The sequence below is a fragment of the Protopterus annectens genome, chromosome 1.part1 (genome assembly GCF_019279795.1).
Source record: "Protopterus annectens isolate FY-2018-M chromosome 1.part1, PAN1.0, whole genome shotgun sequence".
Lineage (NCBI taxonomy): Eukaryota > Metazoa > Chordata > Ceratodontiformes > Protopteridae > Protopterus > Protopterus annectens.
In genome coordinates this window covers 272,667,364-272,686,760 of record NC_056726.1, presented here as the reverse complement: position 1 = coordinate 272,686,760, position 19,397 = coordinate 272,667,364, and the positions used below count along the sequence as shown (strand labels likewise).

Genomic DNA, 19,397 nt, shown 5'->3' with positions numbered 1-19,397 from the left:
GGAGTAGTCGGTATTAATCACAGACTCACTCTTTTCATAAATTTGTTTTGTGAACTACCCAAAAAAGATCAAATGGGGATACTTGGGATTAACATGGTTAGGTTTGTAAAGGCTCCAGGGCTGCTAGTCTAGTAACCTCCTGTGAACCTATGCCTCACTAATGCATACTGTGTTGTCCCTACTTCAGACAGTAGGGCACACTGACCCATTTTTCCCAATTCTTTCTTCCTACGTGAACAGTTCATATCACATCCAGGCATGCATTTGATATCTGAGAATCAAAAACTTTGAAAATGCTTCATAAATCATCTGATAACAAGTTATAATCCACAAAGGAGCTGTGTGTCTTATCTTATTTAGGTACACAATGTTAAGGACTGTGGTAAGTGCCAGCCCTTCAATCTGTTAACTGCCTGCAGCATCATAAGAAGCTATAACCCTGCCTCTTTGCTTGTAAGATGGCATTAATGGGGTATAGTCATTACAGGGAATGGCTAGAGGACTATTTGCAGGATTCCATGCAGGAACCAGCAAGACCTAAGGTAGGAAGCAGGATGTCAGAACTAGGACAAATCCCCTACATGTTTTTCCTTCAGTTTATTTGTGGCCTGTGAACTCTCAGTGATAGTGTCCTCCCCTTCTGGTAAGGGTTCAGGATTCTACTTGCCATTTATAGATTGCCATGCGAGAAATCAGAGAAGCAGCATCCTAGCACCTGTTCTTATGAAGACAACCCATCTTTCAGGTTATCTGTAACTATGTCTAGCTGTCCAGCAAGGGTTGTTATGGTCCTCACAGACATCTTCTATATCCTCCAGGCTTTCAGTCATCTTATCACGTTGGATGTACGAATTATGTTCAGTTTGGAAGATAGCAGAGCAGGTAATGTAATGCAGGATTTGATTATATCACCGTTTTCAGTGTGAGACCTTGTGCTGGCCTCTCACCTTTAAACTCCATCTTCAGCAGGGGCAGCTTGTGCTATTGGACTGCAGAACTGCAGCCCCCCCAGCTGTAAAAAAAGAAAGAAAAAAAAGAAAACCAGCTGTAAAAAAAAAAAAAACAAATGTGAAACCCGGAACTTCACACATGCACACTCGCAGCGTTTCCCGAGATATCCAGACTGCTGGTGAACCATGCGCACAGAATCTGGACTGCTGGTGAGACAGTCTGGATTACGAAGACGACCAAGTTGAGTAGGCATGCTCTACCCTTCACAAAACCAAACTGTGTGGGATCTAGAGTTTGGAGATTCCTATATCCTTGTTTATTAGGTCCATGATGATGCGTTCCATAGCTTTGCATATCAGACTAGTCAGGCTAATGGGGCGATAGTTCCCAGGGTCTGTAGTTGCTCCTCCTTTGTGGAGAGGGATAACTGTAGCAGTGCGCCATTCAGCAGGGAGAAAGCCTGAGGTGAGGCTGTGATTGAACAGAGCACACAGTTGAGGTGCCAGTTCTCTGTACTTCATGTAGAACACAACCAGGGATGTTATCAGGTCCCATAGAAGCTGTATTCTTGGCCTTGGACAGTGCTGTTATAACTTGTGCAGTAGTAATACTGGGTGCCTGGCAATCTACTGATATTGTGATTGGTCATTTGGGAGGGGGGGGGGAGTAAAGTTAGCACTGAATCTGTCGGCCAGTATAGTGGTAATATCTGTTGGCTCTGTATAGGAGGTACCATTGTGCAGTAGCTCAGAGCAAATCTGGCTATTGCCATGGAGATTCTTTACATAACTATAGAAGGCCTTGTGGTTGTCTTTACTATCTGCTGCAATTCTGTTTTCATACTTAGCTTTAGAGGATTTGATGAGGGATCTCATCTTTTTGTTGAGGCAGATAAAGGAATTTTTCCAGTCTTGGGACTTCACCTTATTCCGCATCAGTTTCGTCCTTCTGTTGTAGAGTTTGTTTAAGGCAGGGGACCACCAGATTGACTAGCTTTTTTTTGGAGGAGAGTGTCTTGGTTTTATTGGGTATGGCGAGATCCATACATTTGTGTACGTGTTCGTACAGTGCATTGGTGTATGATTTTGCAGTCATACAACTATTCTTCATTTCCATGGGTGCTGTGAAGTTAGCCACCTCTGTTTTTAGGATCCCAAAGTTAGCTTTGGAGAAGTTTTTCATGGTGGTTACCTTTGCTGCGGGGGGGTGGATTTCCGAGGTTTAGTTTGTGGTCGGATCTAACCAGGGAGGAGCAGACTATTGGTGTAGAGCAAAGGTCGCCCATGTTGGTATTGTCCAGGTCAAGGATGTTGCTGCTTCAAGTGGGGGTAAGAACGAGCTGGTCCAAGGCATTGGAATTAATGAACTCCAGGAAACTTGGGTTATCTTTGTCTAATATTTACATTTGTTTGATGATCTGAAAAATTAAGTGCGACAAACATGCAAAAAAATAAGAAATCAGGAAGGGGCAAATACTTTTTCATTGCACTGTATATATCAAACATCCACACAGACAAAGAGAGACATCATCTAGCTTTTGCTGTGGTAAGACACTCAGCACACATCATCTTGCCCTGCTTTAGTAAGTAGTCAGTGAACAGTAATTCTTTAGTCAGTCAGGGACATTTAGTGAGAATAGTTTAGTATTGATTTCTGCAACTGTGAGAAACTGTCCCACTATTATTTTTTTATATCTCTGTGGTTGAAAATCTATTATTTAATGTATTCAATATTCTCCTGTTTTCTGTTTTGTTATTTATAATTAAATATTTCAATACCTTTAATTGTGGGTGGTCCTTTATCGAATACTTTTAACATCTTGAGAATACTTATGCTCATTTTAGTGACACTGTGGCTGCTCCCGAAAGCCTTGCTGCTTTGGTCATACCCTACCATTTGTATTAGTATTGATTTTACACAGTATAATTGGGTACCCTTTGGAAGAGCCTTTGGGTTGCTGACTAGTGGCCATGTGATTACCTCAGGGTCTAGGCAGAAAGGGGTACAGCTAGTAAATCTGTGACAACTTTTCCCAGGTGTGTGTGTGTGTCTGTGTGTGTTTGTGTGTGTGTGTGTGTGCGTGTGTGTGCGTGTGTGTCTGTGTGTGTTTGTGTGTGTGTGTGTGTGTAACTCAAATATCCAAATGTGTGTGTCAGCCACTGGGAACAGGGACACATAGCTCCAAAGTGGTCAGTGTGGAGTTGTGTGGGCCTGCAAAGAGAAAGAGAGTCCAGCCACAGGTCTGGAGCATGCTTCTTGTTTGCTGTTAAGCAAAATTGTGCTTGATGCAGGGAGTAGCATCTGAAAATACTGTGTAAATCCATCTTTGCTGTTAATGACCATCCCTCACCAGAGTCAGTAGTGAGAGTCGAGTCTCCTTGATTGCTGGCCTGGAGTGGGGACCTGTCACGGGGAGCCACTGGACACCAGGGAAAAATGTTCAAAAATTTGGAATGGTGGATGGGGGTGCCTTTCTGGCACCAGTGTTACAACAGGGATCAAGTGAGGAGGGATACGCTAGCTGCCAGGGAATGCATTAAGTGCTGTGATGGTACCAACATTGCAGTCGGGTTTGGGTGGGGGGGACTAGATGCTTGGGAATACTTCAAGTGCTGTGATGGCATCAATGTTACAATGGAGATCAAGGAGTGGAGGGGATACACTTGACACCAGGGAATACTTTAAATGCTCTGATGGCACCAACACTACAAATGTGTTTGGCCAGGATGGGGGGATGCATTAGACACCAGTTAATGTTGTAAGTGGGTGATGGGAACAGTATTGCAGCAGGGGATCGGGGGAGTGGGTTAATATGTTAGATACCAGGGAATGCTTTAAGTGCCATGACGGCACCAACATTACAATGAAGATCAGGGTGGGGGATGCAGTAGACACAAGGACCTTCTTTGAGTACTGTGTTTGCACCAGCATTACAAAGGGGATCGGGGTGGGGTGGGAGAAACACTTGACACCACGATTACTCCATAAGATGCCCTACAACACAGACCAGCATAACGAGGATGGTGCGGAACCATTAGCCATAACTGCTGTAATGGCATCAACAGTAGTATGATCAATAGGGGTGTGGGAAACCACTGGACCATCAGGGATTACTCTTTTAGGTACCATAATGGCACCAACAGTGTAACTGGGATCAGGGTGGGGGATATGCTAGAGATCAGGCCTAATGTATGCGAGCTGTAATGGCATTAAAGTATTATTGGGGTAGGGAGTACCATGGGTAAGTAGGGCCAGGTACAGGGACTGTGGTGTGTATATATGCATGTGTGTTCATGTATGTGTCTGCATGTGTGTGAGAGAGGAAATGGAGAGTGGATTCCACTGCTTACAAGAGCAGTAGGTTGCTACCACTATCTGCAAGTCGATGTAGTAACTGCGATTTAGGATACATGCAGCTTAGCTGATAATGAGGTATTTCCTTGTAGCGGCTAGCATTTTCTTGAATTGCAAATGGGCATGTTGCCATATGGTTCATGCTAGGAACATTAAAGAATTCTTGGTATAATCTCTTTTATCAGAAAGTTCAATTAGGTGGTTATCCAGGACTGTTATTATTTTAATATTTGTTATGTAAGCAGAAAAGACTGGGGATTTAAGTTTTTTTTCTGGGTTTGAAATATCTAAATGTATGATCAAAAGTAAAACAAATAAATGAAATACAATAAACATTGGATGCTTGTGCATCAGTTCCTCTTCCCTCTTCTGGAGAAAGGTGAATGAAATTCCATGTCTTTTGGTGTAATGAAAACAAGTATTTAATGTATCCTATAGTTGTAATTTCTTTAAAAAATCTATATTTCTGGAAGTGGTGCTTTGTCCTTTAGGTTTTCATTATTTTCGATATCCAGTTTGCACCTTGGGTTCCAATTTCGTTTTTATGTTTAAGAATTCTGCATAAAGGATTATTGACATAAGCAGTGTTCTGTGTTTTTGTAAAATATGGAAAATAACGTTTTTGAAAATGCTTTTGAAATTGATTACTGCTGTGTAATAAATCCATAATAACTTGTACCAAACTCTCTTGCTTTCTTTCAGGCTAGTTTACTTTCTGAGAGAGCTCCTACTCCAGTGGCTGGAGTCGAGTCAAGTACCTCAGTAGCACAAGAACTACAAAACAGGTATTTGCTTTTCTGATAAGTTGCTACATGATTAGATGGTTCATAGGTTCATAGGTTGATACTAGGCTATCTGCCCTAGGGCATTTACAAGCCTAGCCAGAGTGTGTTTGGCTTTCGCCACCCTTCTTAGATTAGTTGACTGTGCCTCTGTATAATAGGTCACAGAAGATAGCCCATTTAAGGTTAGTTTACCTTGCCTCTGTCTAGCAGTGACACAGAAGAGATCCCAGGGGTAAATTTATGATCTCCCATCCAAACGTCAAGATTCTTCTTGAAGAGGGTCATTGAGGGGCTCTGTCTGACATGGATTGATTTTGTTCCAGAGTGAGTGGAGCCTCTGGGATATGAATCTGTCCCTCCAGCATGTTCTATTTATTTCTGTGCTGAGGTTTAAGTCACTGGAGCATGTAGTTCTGATGAATTTGGATTTCTTGAGGTGGAGCATGCCCATTAATTCTGGGTTGGACATGGCTTTATACATCAGACACAGATCGCCTCTGAGTAGGCGGTAAGCAACTGAGTAGAGCTGGAGTTTCTTTAGCCTAACTGCGTAGGGCATCTGTTTGAGTCCCTTCATCCTCTTGGTGAGGTACTTTTGGGGTCTTTTTAGTTGTAGCAGGTGTTGGGTAAGGTACATCCCAAATGGGGCATTGTATTCAATTATGGGCCTGATGAGTGATGAGTAGAGGGGCACAATGACCTCTCTTGATCTAGATGTGAACCCCTTCTTGATAAGGTGGGCTATATAGAATGTCTTTCTAACCACTTTGGCAATGTGATTGTCAAAGGAGAGATTGCAATCTACTTGGGTCCCCAAATCCCTAATTACTTCTTCCGTACTTAATGGATTACCACCTATGTGGTAATTTGTGGGCACTTTGTTTTTCCCAAAGGGGATGACTATGCACTTTTTGGCATTTAGCTTTAGGCCATGGCTCTGGCACCAGTTATCTGTCTCTGTGAGACATTTTGGAGGATGCTTGTGTCAGCCGAGTCGATTATGGCCCCAGTTTGCAGTCATCTGCAAACTTTGTCAGCCATAGTCCTCCTGTGTTAGCCTGTACCTCAGAGAAATATATACTGAACAAGAGAGGTCCCAGGACTGTGCCTTGTGGGACGCCACTTGTAACTGGTTTAGAGTCTGACATGGCACCTGCAATTCTGACCATGTGGGTTCTATCCCTAAGCCAGTTTGCAACCCATCTTGTGACATAGGGGTTGATATTTAAGCTGGTGAGCTTATTTATGATGCCCGAGTGGGGTATTGTGTCGAAGGCTTTTGCAAGGTCAAGGTAGGCTGTGTGGACTACCTTCCCTTCGTCTATGGCCTTGGTGACTGTTTCAAAGAAATTGACCAGGTTCAAGAGGCAAGATCTGCCCTTAACAAATCCGAATTGGGTAGGATCCAGTGTTTGGAGGTTCCCATTGTCTTTGTTTATGAGTTCCATGATGATACGCTCCATAGCTTTGCAGACCAGGCTAGTTAGGCTTATAGGGCGATAGTTTCCGGAGTCCATTGTGGCACCACCTTTATGGAGTGGGACCACTGTTGCTGTATGCCATTCTTTGGGTACATATCCTGTTGTAAGGCTGAGACTGAACAGTGATTTTAAGTGAGGGTTCAGTTATTCTTGGAGCTCATGTAAAACAAAAAAGAAATTTAGAAATATATAGTAAACATTTTTTTTTATTGAAGTGCTCATTGTAAAACATTAACATTAAACAAAAAATGTATTGGTGGATTGTTGTGTACCATGTCTTCTGTCACATTACTGCAGCAGTTCCTTATTATGTCAACCATACCAGCACTGTACGCAAACCCTCAAACACAGTACAGCCCAAGAACATGCAGTGTTTCCACTCAGCCAGTATGATAATTTTACATTTTAGAGACATACTCATGCATCATTTCCAAAACATGCTGAATACTGCAGCACTTTTTGTGATGATCCTTTTACAAGCAGGTAAAAGAGAATGCATCCAGAATTATGTGCTGTATCCAAAGGCATTATTAAGGGGTGAGTACAGTATTAGCATTTGGATGGCAAATGTGTACATTAGTCCTTGGATAGTAAGTCATTCAGATGGATTTATGTAAGTAGTCAAAATTTTGTACTTTGAGTTCAACTTTGTGTGACTTGGAATACACGCGACAGCATTCAAACTGAAACTTTATTGAATGTTCTATGTATAGAGCAAAGCCCCCCATGCAGGTTACTGCTCCTTGCTCTCTCATAAAATACAGATAACTTTGAGGCTGATGCTGCTTAGGGAGAAGGATGTTCCCTCTTTTGGAGCAACCACCTTTTTTTTTGTTTTGTTTTTTTTTTGTGCTTTGGGGAAACCAAAATTCGTAATCTCATCCTTTTTGCTACAGTGTAGATCAGCAACCTCCCTTCAAAACAGATGATGATATGTTGTCCTGTCTCACCTTCATTCTTACAATGATGGATTCGGAGCTGAGAATCGACTTCGACTCAGCTGAAAGACTCAAACTTGGCTTGCGGCAAATAGGTATCCCATAATGCAGTGGTGTAATTCCCCAGATTTCGTTTGCCGCTTTACGAGGTTGGATGCACTCTTCTTGGCTGTGGCTAAGTTGTGAAAATTTTTCTTCATATTACCTTTTAGAACCTGTAATCTTTTTGTATATTATAGTAGATCTGTTTTTCTAGCATTGTAGTTACATAGTTAGCTTTCGAACTAGTAATATCTTAATTGTTATAGCTTTTATTCCCTTAGGTGCTGCCTTTGGCCGTTGTTTCATAGGCCTTACTGTATCCCTTGTAGTGGTTGTTGTGTCTTGTAGATAAATAGCTCGTTTAAGTTAGAGAGCTCTTCACCCGTTTTTAGTTAGAGGGCTTGTAGTTGGTGTGTTGTTTTGCTAGGAAATAGGGCCGTCTTAGTTAGAGGCCCTATTTTCTTCCCTTGTTATCTGTCTTCTCAGTGTTTCCTGTGGTTAGCTATAGATTAATAGTTTTGTAAGTTAAATTTCTTGTTATATTGTGGTCTTATTATAATCATGTCCAAAGACCCAAAAGAGAGGGAACATAAGCCTTCGGCCTTCAAAAAATGCCAGAAGTGTTCACAAAAAATGTCCGTCACAGACTGTCATGTCATATGTGTGTACTGCCTTGGAGCTATTCATTTGCAAGAGGATTGTACATTCTGTCATTCCTTCACTGCCAGGATTTTACAAGAAAGGAGAAACAAACTGATCCTTAAAGAGCTCTTAAAGCCCACTTTTGAGGAAGCTATCCACAGTTCTGATTCTCCGTCTTCTAAAAAGGACAAACCTCAAAAAAGACAATCACCTGCTACATCAGCTCAGTCAGAGCCATCAGTCAAGTTACCAAAAATTTCTAAGGCCACTACCTCCTTGGTTCCACAGTCCTCAAAGCCGTCAGAGGTTATATTGATTGAGAAGCCTGGTTCTTCAGCTCCAAAGTCTTCGGAGTCGCAAGATACCTCGTCTTGGAGCTGGTCCTTGGATATTTCACTGGTTTCCCCGACACTGAGATCTCCCATTTTGCACAAGTCTTGTTCTCCATCCCTATCCTCCAGGCCCACCAGGAGTTTATCTGACAATGACATTGACCGGGTGGTGCGCAGACTCTTGAAGTCGCCGGCGCTAACTAAATTATTTTTGGCTCTGACCCATTTGGTCCCGGGGCCTACTATTCCAATCGTACCCACTGTTGTTCCTCCTCCGAGCCAAGATGGACCTTCGGATCCGGAGTACTTGGTACGACTTACTGTGGATCCGTCAATTCCGAGACCCCCTTCAGTGGTCACGGAGCCGACTTCTGCTCCGACACTGTCATTGCCGTCCGGAGAGTCTGGGAGCCGGGGTTCCCCGGTCGGCCTCGAGTAGAGTTCTCGGCCCTGATTATCTTCTGTGCCGAGCCTGTCCCTTGGAGCATCGGCCCGGGTTAGCTCGGCTCCTACATCGGCATCGGGTCTGATCTAGCTGGTTCCGGTGGCTTCCTCTGTCTCCCCGGAGCCAATGGAGTCCTCAGAGTCAGTGGGATCCACCTTTGAGCTGATGAGGAATGTGCTGTCTACCCATACAGCTCCACATAAGGATACCAGCTCTCCTCCCTATAAGGCACTGGCTACTGTCTTGGCACCTCCCATTCCACTGGACAGCAGAGATCCAGTGTCTCAGGATCCCCAATTGGTCGAACCCCTCTCCTCCGAGGCCTCCCCAGAATATCCTTCTGAGGAGCCACCTTGGAAGAGAACTTGCAAGAGGAAGCACGTAGACTCTCCAGATGAGTCCGTCACTTCAGATGCTGACCTCGAAGAGTCGAAGGGTCCCCATGGTCATCCTCTGATGGTATCTCATTTGCAGATATTCTAGAGATCCTGAAGCAGAGAGGCAGCTGGCAGGCTACCACCCCTTCTGAGGAGGAGTCAATGTACCTAAAGGCTTTTGGATCTTAACCTTCAGCCTCCTGGGTGTTTCCACCTTTCGATGTGCTAATGGACCTGGTCAGTCGAAAGGCGTGAGAGTCACCTGACACAGTGGAACCAGTCCCTCTGAGGCCAAACAAATTCTTATCAGCTCCTTTGGGAAAGAATTTCCTCACTAAGGGGGGGTACCTGTAGATGCTATGGTGGTGGCAGCAGCCACCAAGAAGGAACTTTCAGAGACATCCTCATCTGTTCATCCTTCGAATAAAGACTCTCGAACGATGGACAGATATGGGAAGCGTGTCTTTTCATCAGCGACCTTTACTCTTCAGTCGCTGAAATACTTCACTCATTTTACAGGGCTACAGAGAGATCTCCTGAAAGAACTAGGAGATTCTCTACAAGGTACATTGGCTATGGGAGTGAATGAGAAGGTCTCCTCCCAGCTATCTTGCTTAAATTTCGTCAACTCCTCCATGAGGCTGATATCCTGTGCAGCTGATGGAGCGAGCAGGGCAGCGGGTTCTGGAGTTTCCCTCAGGAGACACTCCTGGGTGCACTTGTGCAATTTTGCAGAGCCCTTTAAGTCTTTTACTAATGCCCATTTTGATGGTTCCTCACTCATTGGACCCAAAGTAAAAGACACTCTCACCTGATGCGAGCAGGAAGGAAAAACTCTCTCTGTCATTGGAGTACGTTTTTCCGTACCTTCAAGACCTTATCCTAAAGGTCAGAAGAGTGGGAAAATGTGGTTCAGAAGATCCCAGAGAGTTTGCCAGGACGCACGGGATGATTCCTTCCCCAGAGGCAGAGGGGGAGGTAACAAAGGTATATGCTGCCCCAGAGGTAGGGGGCCCGCAGAACCAGGGTGACCGTGACTCCTCTCGCTGACGCCCTTGTCAGTGCTCCTGAAGGGAGGCCCGACTGCTGTACTCTGGAGGCAGTCAGGTGACGTTTATCTGTGTACCCAGAAGCCTGGCAAACTATCACAAGAGACAAGTGGGTACTAAGAATAATATCCAGAAGATATTCCATTCCCTTCTCCAGTCCTGTTCCACAGACCAGAACAATCCCAGATGTTCCACCCAATCTGAGGGAGCAAGCAACTGTAGAGATTCAAAAGTTGCTGCATAAAAGAGTCATCCAAGAAGTCCCCGCAGACCAAATAGGATTTGGAACTTACTCAAGATTCTTTTTGGTGCCAAAAAGAACATGGGACTGGAGACCCATATTAGACCTAAGCAAATTCAAAGTTCTGAATGGTGACACTGCGCTCTCTACTTCCCTTTTTAGGGAAAGACGATTGGATGTGCTTGATAGACCTTCAAGATGCTTACTACCACATAAAAATTGAGAGGGCATCGAGAAGGTACTTAAGCTTCCAGCTGGGAGCCAGTCATTATCAGTTCCGAGCTCAGCACTTTGGTTTCACTACAGCCCCCAAAGTGTTCACCAAATGCATGACAGTAGTCACGGCTCACTTGAGGCGTCTAGGATTCAGAATGTTTCCCTATCTAGATGACTGGCTCTTATGTGCCACCACCAAGCATCTACTCCAACAAGCCAGGGATCTGAATTTGGATGTTTGCGCTCAGTTGGGTATTACAGTCAACTTTCAAAAATCTGCCTTGTTGCCCTGTCAACATATTACATTTATAGGTGCAGATCTAGACAGTGCTTCTATGGTAGCATGTCTTCCAGTAGATAGAGTTACAGTACTCAGCAGATACTTTATCTTCTTCCCGAAACCAAGGTGAAAGCAAAGATAGTTTTAAGATTATTAGGGACAATGGCTTCCACAATAACACTGGATGTTCATCGTGCATACAGCTGCAGTCATAACAGATGGGTTTTCCTGCCGTCAGGCGGGTCCTCGGTCGGCCGAATTCCAAAGTCTAGGTCCGGCGTCGGATGTCGTCGCTTCTTCCCTGACGTCAGTGCGACAGGGGTATAAAAGAACCAGCCTACGCCATTTTCTTCAGTCTTTCTTGCCGCGCAGTGTCCGAAGCAGAAGCAGTTCGTAAGTGCCGGTTGGCCAGCTCCTGAGATTACGAATATTTTTCAACCGAAGTCTTCTTGAAAGCCAAGTACCCCATTGGGGAAACTTTTCTTGCCTCAGACCGATGTCAGACAAAGTTAATAATTGCATTTCATGTGGGAAGCAAATACCGCATAAGGATTTTCATTCCCTCAGCATTCCTTGCTTAGGCCCAGACCATGACGTCTCGGCCTGTCGTTTTTGTGCTACATTCAACAGACGCACTATTAAGCGTCGGGCAGAGTTCGCCCAACACTATTTTGGCAAAAAGTTTAATTACATTATGTCGTCGGATGCTCCGACTCCAGTTTTGAATAAAAGATGCAAAGATAAGGACCGACATACGAGGTCCGCGACTTCTACCGACACCACGCTAAAGCCGACTACAGGTGCTCCGGTTCTCAGCGAGGCACCTACGCAGCCCCTGACTACCGATGACACTTCATTGGCGGTGTCTTCTGTGCCCGAGGTCGCAGGCTCTTCGGCCCACACCCCGACTACAGATACCGAAGCCACTCTTGGCGGGGAAACTCAGAGTTTAGATAGGCCTGCCACCTCTCAAGGTGTCTTCAGGCCTTCTTCTTTTTCCATCAAGGCTTTCACTAAGTCTAAAGCAGCCATGCATACTAAAAGACAAGCTCCACAGGGTCCCTCTCAAGGCCCCATGCCTAAAAAGCAGATGCTCAAAATGGCTGAGTATTTGATTACTCTTATCAGGGGTTCTCAACCCCCCCCCCCGGACAAAAGGCCCAGAGTGGAGGAAGAATCCCCTTCCTCGGACCAGGCCTGCATTATTTCAGAACATTCTGAAGACCAGGAACATTCATACTCCCCTTTTGAAGATTCTGATGCAGAGGAGTCCATTCCCTCTGTCTCCCCCCTGAGGATTACTCTTTTGGGGAAACCTTGCATACCTTGAGGGAACACTTCCACTGGGAAGGCCAAGAGTACTCAGACTCCAAGAAAAGGCTTAGGGATTTCCTCTTGCTCCCTCAGCACAGGCCTCTGGCTATACCTCCTGTCTTAGACATACTAGATGATGTGTATTCGGAGGCCTGCCTCAACCCAGATTCTTTACCTCCAGCTCCAGTCAAGCCTGACAGGTATTACTGGGTTCCTGATTCACACCAATTCCTATACAAAAGCCATGTGGCTGACCCAGAAACTATTTCACAGGGTCCCAAGGGAATTAAAGCCTCCACTGCTAAAAATCCATTATCTTCAGAGAGAGATTCCAGAGCTTTAGAAAGGTGGGGGAAAAAGGTATACACCTCGGCCACCTTAACCATGAGGACATTAAACTGTCAGTTCCATATGTTAAAGTACCAACAGTTTCTGTTATCACAGTTGAAAAGCAAAATATCACAACCTGAACAACCAGACTTGAAGGAGTTGCAGGATTTGTTACCTAGTGCAGAGCAAGTGGGTAAACATACCTTGCAATGTGGTTTTGATGCTTTAGAGGCCTCATGTAGAGCTGCTGTTACAGGATCAGTCATACGTAGACATGCTTGGCTCAAAGAGCAAACCTTACCAGATCATGTCAAAGCTAAATTACTAGATGCACCTCTTCAAAAAGATGTATTGTTTGGTGTTAAAGCTGAGGAGGTATTAAAGAAAATGGAGGAAAAGGCAAAATCAATGCAAACAGTGAAAGATTTCCTACAGGTACAACCTCCACGTTTCAGTAGAAATTGGCCTTCAAAAAATTGGTCCTTTCCAGCCACGGACAGACCCCAAAGAGGTAGATACAAACGCCCGAGGGGTAGAGGGCAATCTCAAGGATCTTTTAGAGGCAGACAATGGCAAGCACCTACACAAAGAGGTGGTGAGGATAGTTCACAGCCATTCAGAAAGCAGAACCAATGACTTTCCCCTTTGCATGCCAAGCAAGGCTCAAATGGCAGCACCTTTAGGTGGAAAACTGGCATTATTTTCGAAAAATTGGCATATTGTCACAAAAGACAAATGGATCCTGGACATTATAGACAGAAGCTACAGATTCCACTTTCACACCCTTCCAAAAATGAGAGGCATGCCAAACCTGCCACACAATCAAAGGGCAGAGGCACAAAAACAAATTTCAGATTTCATGGACATGAAAGCTATTCAAGAGGTACCTGCACAAGAACAGGGTCAAGGTTTTTATTCCAGACTATTCCTGGTACCAAGGAAGGGCAAAGATTGGAGACCTATTTTGGACCTATCCATCCTAAACACATTTTTACTTGTGCCAAAATTCAAGATGCTCACATTACAGCAGCTTCTTCCCATGCTGGGCAAGGAGGCTTGGCTGGTAACATTGGACCTCAAGGAGGCATACCTGCATGTCCCAATCAGACAAGATTGCAGAAGATACCTCAGATTTCTTGCAGGTTCAACCCATTATCAATTCTCTGCATTGCCCTTTGACTTATCTACTGCGCCCAGAGTGTTCACGAAATGCCTGGCATCAGTAATTGCCTACTGCAGACTTCAAGGGATACAAATATACCCATATTTGGACGACTGCCTGATCCAAGCGGACAGCAAGCACATACTTCTGAAACATCTGGCGTTTGTAATAATGTTGTTGAACTCTCTGGGATACACAGTCAACAAAAAGAAATCAAGGCTAATACCCTCTCAAACAATAATTTTCCTGGGTGCCAGCTTGAATACAAATACCCAGATGGTCTACCTCACGCCAGAGAAACAAGGGCAACTAACTCAATACTTCAGAAAACTGGCAACTTTCACCAGGCTGACTGCAAGGAAAATCCTGCAGGCTCTGGGATTCATGGCATCTTGCATCCTGCTAATCCCATGTGCAAAGCTGCATATGAGGAAACTTCAATGGTACCTAAAAAACCTATGGTCTCAACACAGCCACAGTTTGGAAACAATGATACCACTGATTCCATGTCTTCAAAAGGAATTTCTGTGGTGGGCTCAAGCATGCCAAAGAAACACAGGTCTCCCATTCTGCAAGCCTCAAGCAAATCAAGTCATCACAACAGACGCCTCGGACTACGCCTGGGGCACATGACAGATCGGTGCATTCAGGGCAAATGGTCCCAAAAGAAAAGCACCTACACATCAATCAAAAGGAAATGCTAGCAGTAATAAATGCTATTATGGCTTTCAAAGACCTACTGCATCCAGGCCAGCTATTGATAAGGACAGACAACACCACAGTAATGTGGTACATAAACAAACAGGGAGGAACCCATTCATACCCCCTATGCAGGCTAGCCATGTCTCTTTGGAACATGGCTCTGGAACTACAAATCGAACTTCAAGCACAGTACCTGCCAGGCAAGGAAAACACGCTGGCAGACAACCTAAGCAGAAATATGACAGATCCACACGAATGGAAGTTGCATCCTCAAGTTTTTACAAAAATAATTCAAGCATGGGGAAGGCCAGACATAGATCTCTTTGCCTCCCACAGAAATCACCAATTGACAAAATTCTGCTCAAGGACCTTTCATCCACAGGCTTGGAAAGTGGACGCACTCTCTTTCAGTTGGACAACATTGACAGTTTATGCCTTTCCACCTCTTCCTCTGCTGCCCAAAGTTCTATTAAAAACCAGAGCAGACAGACCAAAGATGATTCTCATTGCTCCAGACTGGCCAAGACAACACTGGTACCCACTCCTGAGGAGCCTGACGCATTCCCCACCATGGATCCTGCCTCAAATGCCTCTTCTACTGACTCAGCACAACTTCAAAACTCTTCACAGTCAGTTGAAAACACTCAATCTAGCCGCATGGAAGATTCCTTAAATTCACAACAGACCCTACTCTCCAAGGAGGTGCAGGATGTCATTTTGGAGGCCAGAAGGCCTTCTACTAGAAAAGCCTACTCCGCAAAATGGAAACGGTTTTGTGCCTGGAATCAGAAAAAGGGTCAGAATCCTGGAATACTGAATTTACCTCAAATATTGCAGTACCAAGCTGAGATGCTAAGCAGTGGACTTTCATTCTCCTCCATCAAAATCCATGCCTCAGCCATTTCTGCAGAATACAACACTGATCCTCCTTTATTCACACACCCCCTAGTTCCTCAGAGGGGCTAAGAATATAAAAACCCCCAGGAAACAACCAGTACCTGCTTGGGACCTCAATTTCATTCTAGGAAAACTGACCTTGCCTCCTTTTGGGCCAGCTGCTTCAACAGAACTGCAATATTTGTCCTGGAAAACAGCCTTCCTTCTGGCTATCACCTCAGCTCGCAGGGTTTCGGAACTACAAGCCCTCATGGCTGTGCAGCCTTTCATCATTTTCCATCAGGACAGAGTTTCCTTACGAACCAATCCTTCCTTTATGCCAAAGGTAGTATCCAGGGTAGCCTTGAATCTGGCTATCCACTTACCTACCTTTTACCCTAATCCTCAAAACAAAGGGGAGAGACTACTACATTCCTTGGACATTCACAGACAGCTACGTTATTATTTGGACAGAACAAAGCCTTTCAGAAAATCAGAGCAACTCTTTGTGTCCTATGCTACAGGAGCTCAAGGGAAGCCTATTTCCAAACAGACAATCTCAAAATGGATAGCCCACTGCATATGCTTTTGTTACTCTTTTCATGGTAAAACTGTACCTACAGGCATCAGATCTCACTCCACAAGGGCCACAGCTACCTCTGCAGCTTTCCTCAGGGGGGTTCCTACCAAAGATATTTTGGAAGCAGCCACTTGGAGTTCTGTACATACTTTCTCCAAGCACTATCACCTACCATTATACTCCAAATCTAGAGCAGGCTTTGCCATTGCAGTCTTGCAGGGCATCCTGGCTCCTCCTAGTTCCACCTAGTGCCTACCACCCCTTTCTTAGCTTTGGGATTCTACCCATCTGTTATGACTGCAGCTGTATGCACGATGAACATAGTACAGTTTTGTACCTACCATAAATGTAGATGTTCGAGTGCTAATACAGCTGCAGTCCAGGTTTCCCTCCCTCCTTCCCCTCTTGGAACAGGCCTAATGACTAACACCTCCTCATACAACCTTATTGGGGTATTCTTGTATGGTGTATTTGCTTGCAACTACTGTTTTTTGATTATATTGCATTGCATTTTTACATAAATTTATGTATTGCCTTCCTTCTGGGGGCACCTGACATCTGGGGCAAGAAAAACTGAAGAAAATGGCGTCGGCTGGTTCTTTTATACCCCTGTCGCACTGACGTCAGGGAAGAAGCGACGACATCCGACGCCGGACCTAGACTTTGGAATTCGGCCGACCGAGGACCCGCCTGATGGCAGGAAAACCCATCTGTTATGACTGCAGCTGTATTAGCACTCGAACATCTACATTTATGGTAGGTACAAAACTGTACTTTCCTCTTACCAGAATGCACACGAGGATCCTTCAATAGCTGTTGTTCTCCCAATGGTCACTTCAAGAGCTTCCTATGTCTTGCCCGATCAGGATAACGGAATCATGCAAAAACGACTTAAGATGGTGGATACATTCCATCCATGTGACCATAGTGGGACCCTTTGTTTCACAACAACCCATAGCTACAGTAACCACGGACGCTCCAAAGATAGGGTGGGGGGGGCATTATCTGGGGAGAACAGTCCAAGGTATATGGCAAGAACACGAGGCTCATTTGCATATAAATGTCCTAGAGATGAGAGCAGTGCTTCTTGCGTTGCAAGCTCTTCACGATTCTCTCCCACTAGGGGCAATTGCGATACAGTCAGACAATATGTCTGTGGTCTGGTACATAAACAAGCAGGGGGGAACAAGATCTTACCCTCTTTGTCTCGAGGACCTAAGAGTTTGGCAATGGGCAGTTTCTTCCCAGCGCTTTCTAATAGCAGCACACATTCCAGGGAAGTCAAACGTGATTGCAGACAAGCCGAGCAGGGCAATTTTATTGCCACACGAGTGGTCTCTCAATCAGAAAGTAGCAGAAAGGATTTTCCAAACATGGGGTCTGCCTTGCTGCGATCTTTTTGCCACTCCCATGAATGCCAAGTGCAGCAACTACTATACCCTAATCCCCCCTCCGGGGGAGACACCGAGAGACGCACTTGCTCACGATTGGCTCTCAAGACTTCTGTATGCCTTTCCTCCATTTCCTCTCATACCCAGTCATTCAGAACACAGTCCTTGGGAAGCAGGATGATTATCATTGCTCCTTACTGGCCACGTCAAGTTTGGGTCCCCTTCCTTTGGCCTCATCTTCAGAAGAAGCCTTGGACTCTGGACCCAGTTCCAGACCTGCTGACACATATGTCAGGTGCGCTTCATCCTTCTCTCCACACCCTAAAATTGACAGCTTGGCTGCTCCACTTCCCAATCTAGTCAGGCTTCAGAATTTCACTCCCAACAGTTTAACATATCTTAATGTCCTCCCATAAAGCTTCCACCAGAAAACTGTATTCTAGCAAATGGAAAAGGTTTTCTGTCTGGGCTAAAAACAGGAACGTTGACCCCTTTTCTGCGCCCATCCACTCTATTTTAGAATTTTTGGCAGAACTCTTCCAACAAGGTTCAGCTGCAGCAACCATCAGAGTACAACTCAATGCAATCTCAAATTTCCGCATTGATGATCTTACCTTGAACTTAATGTCACAGAGGTTGTGTAGAGCCTTCTTGAAAGGTGCCTCCTTATTAAGACCTCCGTTTAAGGAACCCCTTTCTCCTTGGGATTTAAATTTTGTTCTATCTCACCTAACGTTACCACCTTTTCAACTTTCCTCATCTTCAGACCTCAAGTTCCTTTCCTGGAAGAACATTTTTCTGGTGCTATAACATTTGCTAGAAGAGTATCAGAGTTGCAAGCCCTGTCTATCAAACTGCCATATTTTATATTTCATAAGGATAGGGTATCCTTGCGAACTAATCAATCTTTTTTACCTAAAGTCTCTTCTTCAACTAACATAAATCAATCTATTGAGCTTCCAGTGTTTTTTCCTAATCACAGCAACAAGGCAGAATGCAAATTACATCAACTAGACGTGCACAGACAACTCAGATTCTGTTTGCATAGGACAAAACATTTTAGAAAATCTGACCAGTTATTTGTATCCTTCTCAGATGCAAAAAAGGGTAGCTCAGTTTCAAAAACTACTCTTTCCAATTGGCTCTCAAACTGCATTACATTCATCTATACCTCAAATAACAGAGATTTACCATTTAAGGTGAAGGCTCATTTCACTAGAGCAATGGCTACGTCTTCTGCCTTTCAAGCCAGAATTTCTATGGATGATATTTGTGCAGCAGCTACCTGGACCACTCCTCATACATTTATCACGCATTACAAAGTGGACTTGACCTCCAGGGCCAGGGTCTGCTTTGGTTCCACTGTGCTTAAAGGTGTACTCTGGTGAGCCACCCAGGGAAAAAATGCTAGGTATGCTGTCCCATCATTGTAAGAGTGAAGGCGAGGTAGGACAACGTAACATAACGAAGTTATGTACTCACCATAATGTTCCATGTTTGTTGTCCATCTCGCCGTTCATTCTTATGAACCCTCCCTCCTTCCCCCTTCCAAAGACTCCATGCGGACCTGGTTAATGTTTTACTACCTTCAGGAGTTCCTTGTTTCAGTTTGTTTCTCCTTCCATTGGATATAGCATAGATTTGTGTATGTATATATATTTATATATATATATATATATATATATATATATATATATATATATATATACAGTTATTTATAATTAATTTAGTAGTAGCAGCAAACAGGATCTGGGAAATTACATCACTGCATTATGGGATACCTACTTGCCACAAGCCAAGTTTGAGTCTTTCAGCTTTGTATTCGTCCGGGTCCGAGCCGATTCTTGGCTCTGAACCCATCATTGTAAGAATGAACGGCGAGATGGACAACAAACATGGAACATTATGG

At 44.4% G+C, this 19,397-nt stretch overlaps 1 protein-coding gene across 1 annotated transcript in view; it reads left to right on the top strand.

The window, feature by feature from the left end:
• TBC1D32 (TBC1 domain family member 32) overlaps nucleotides 1-19,397 on the top strand; it is a 1,886,357-nt gene that overhangs the window by 454,092 nt on the left and 1,412,868 nt on the right. Inside the window, exon 13 of the mRNA XM_044086982.1 lies at nucleotides 5,008-5,090. Coding sequence (XP_043942917.1) covers nucleotides 5,008-5,090 — 83 coding nt within the window. The remainder of the gene's footprint in view (nucleotides 1-5,007; nucleotides 5,091-19,397) is intronic.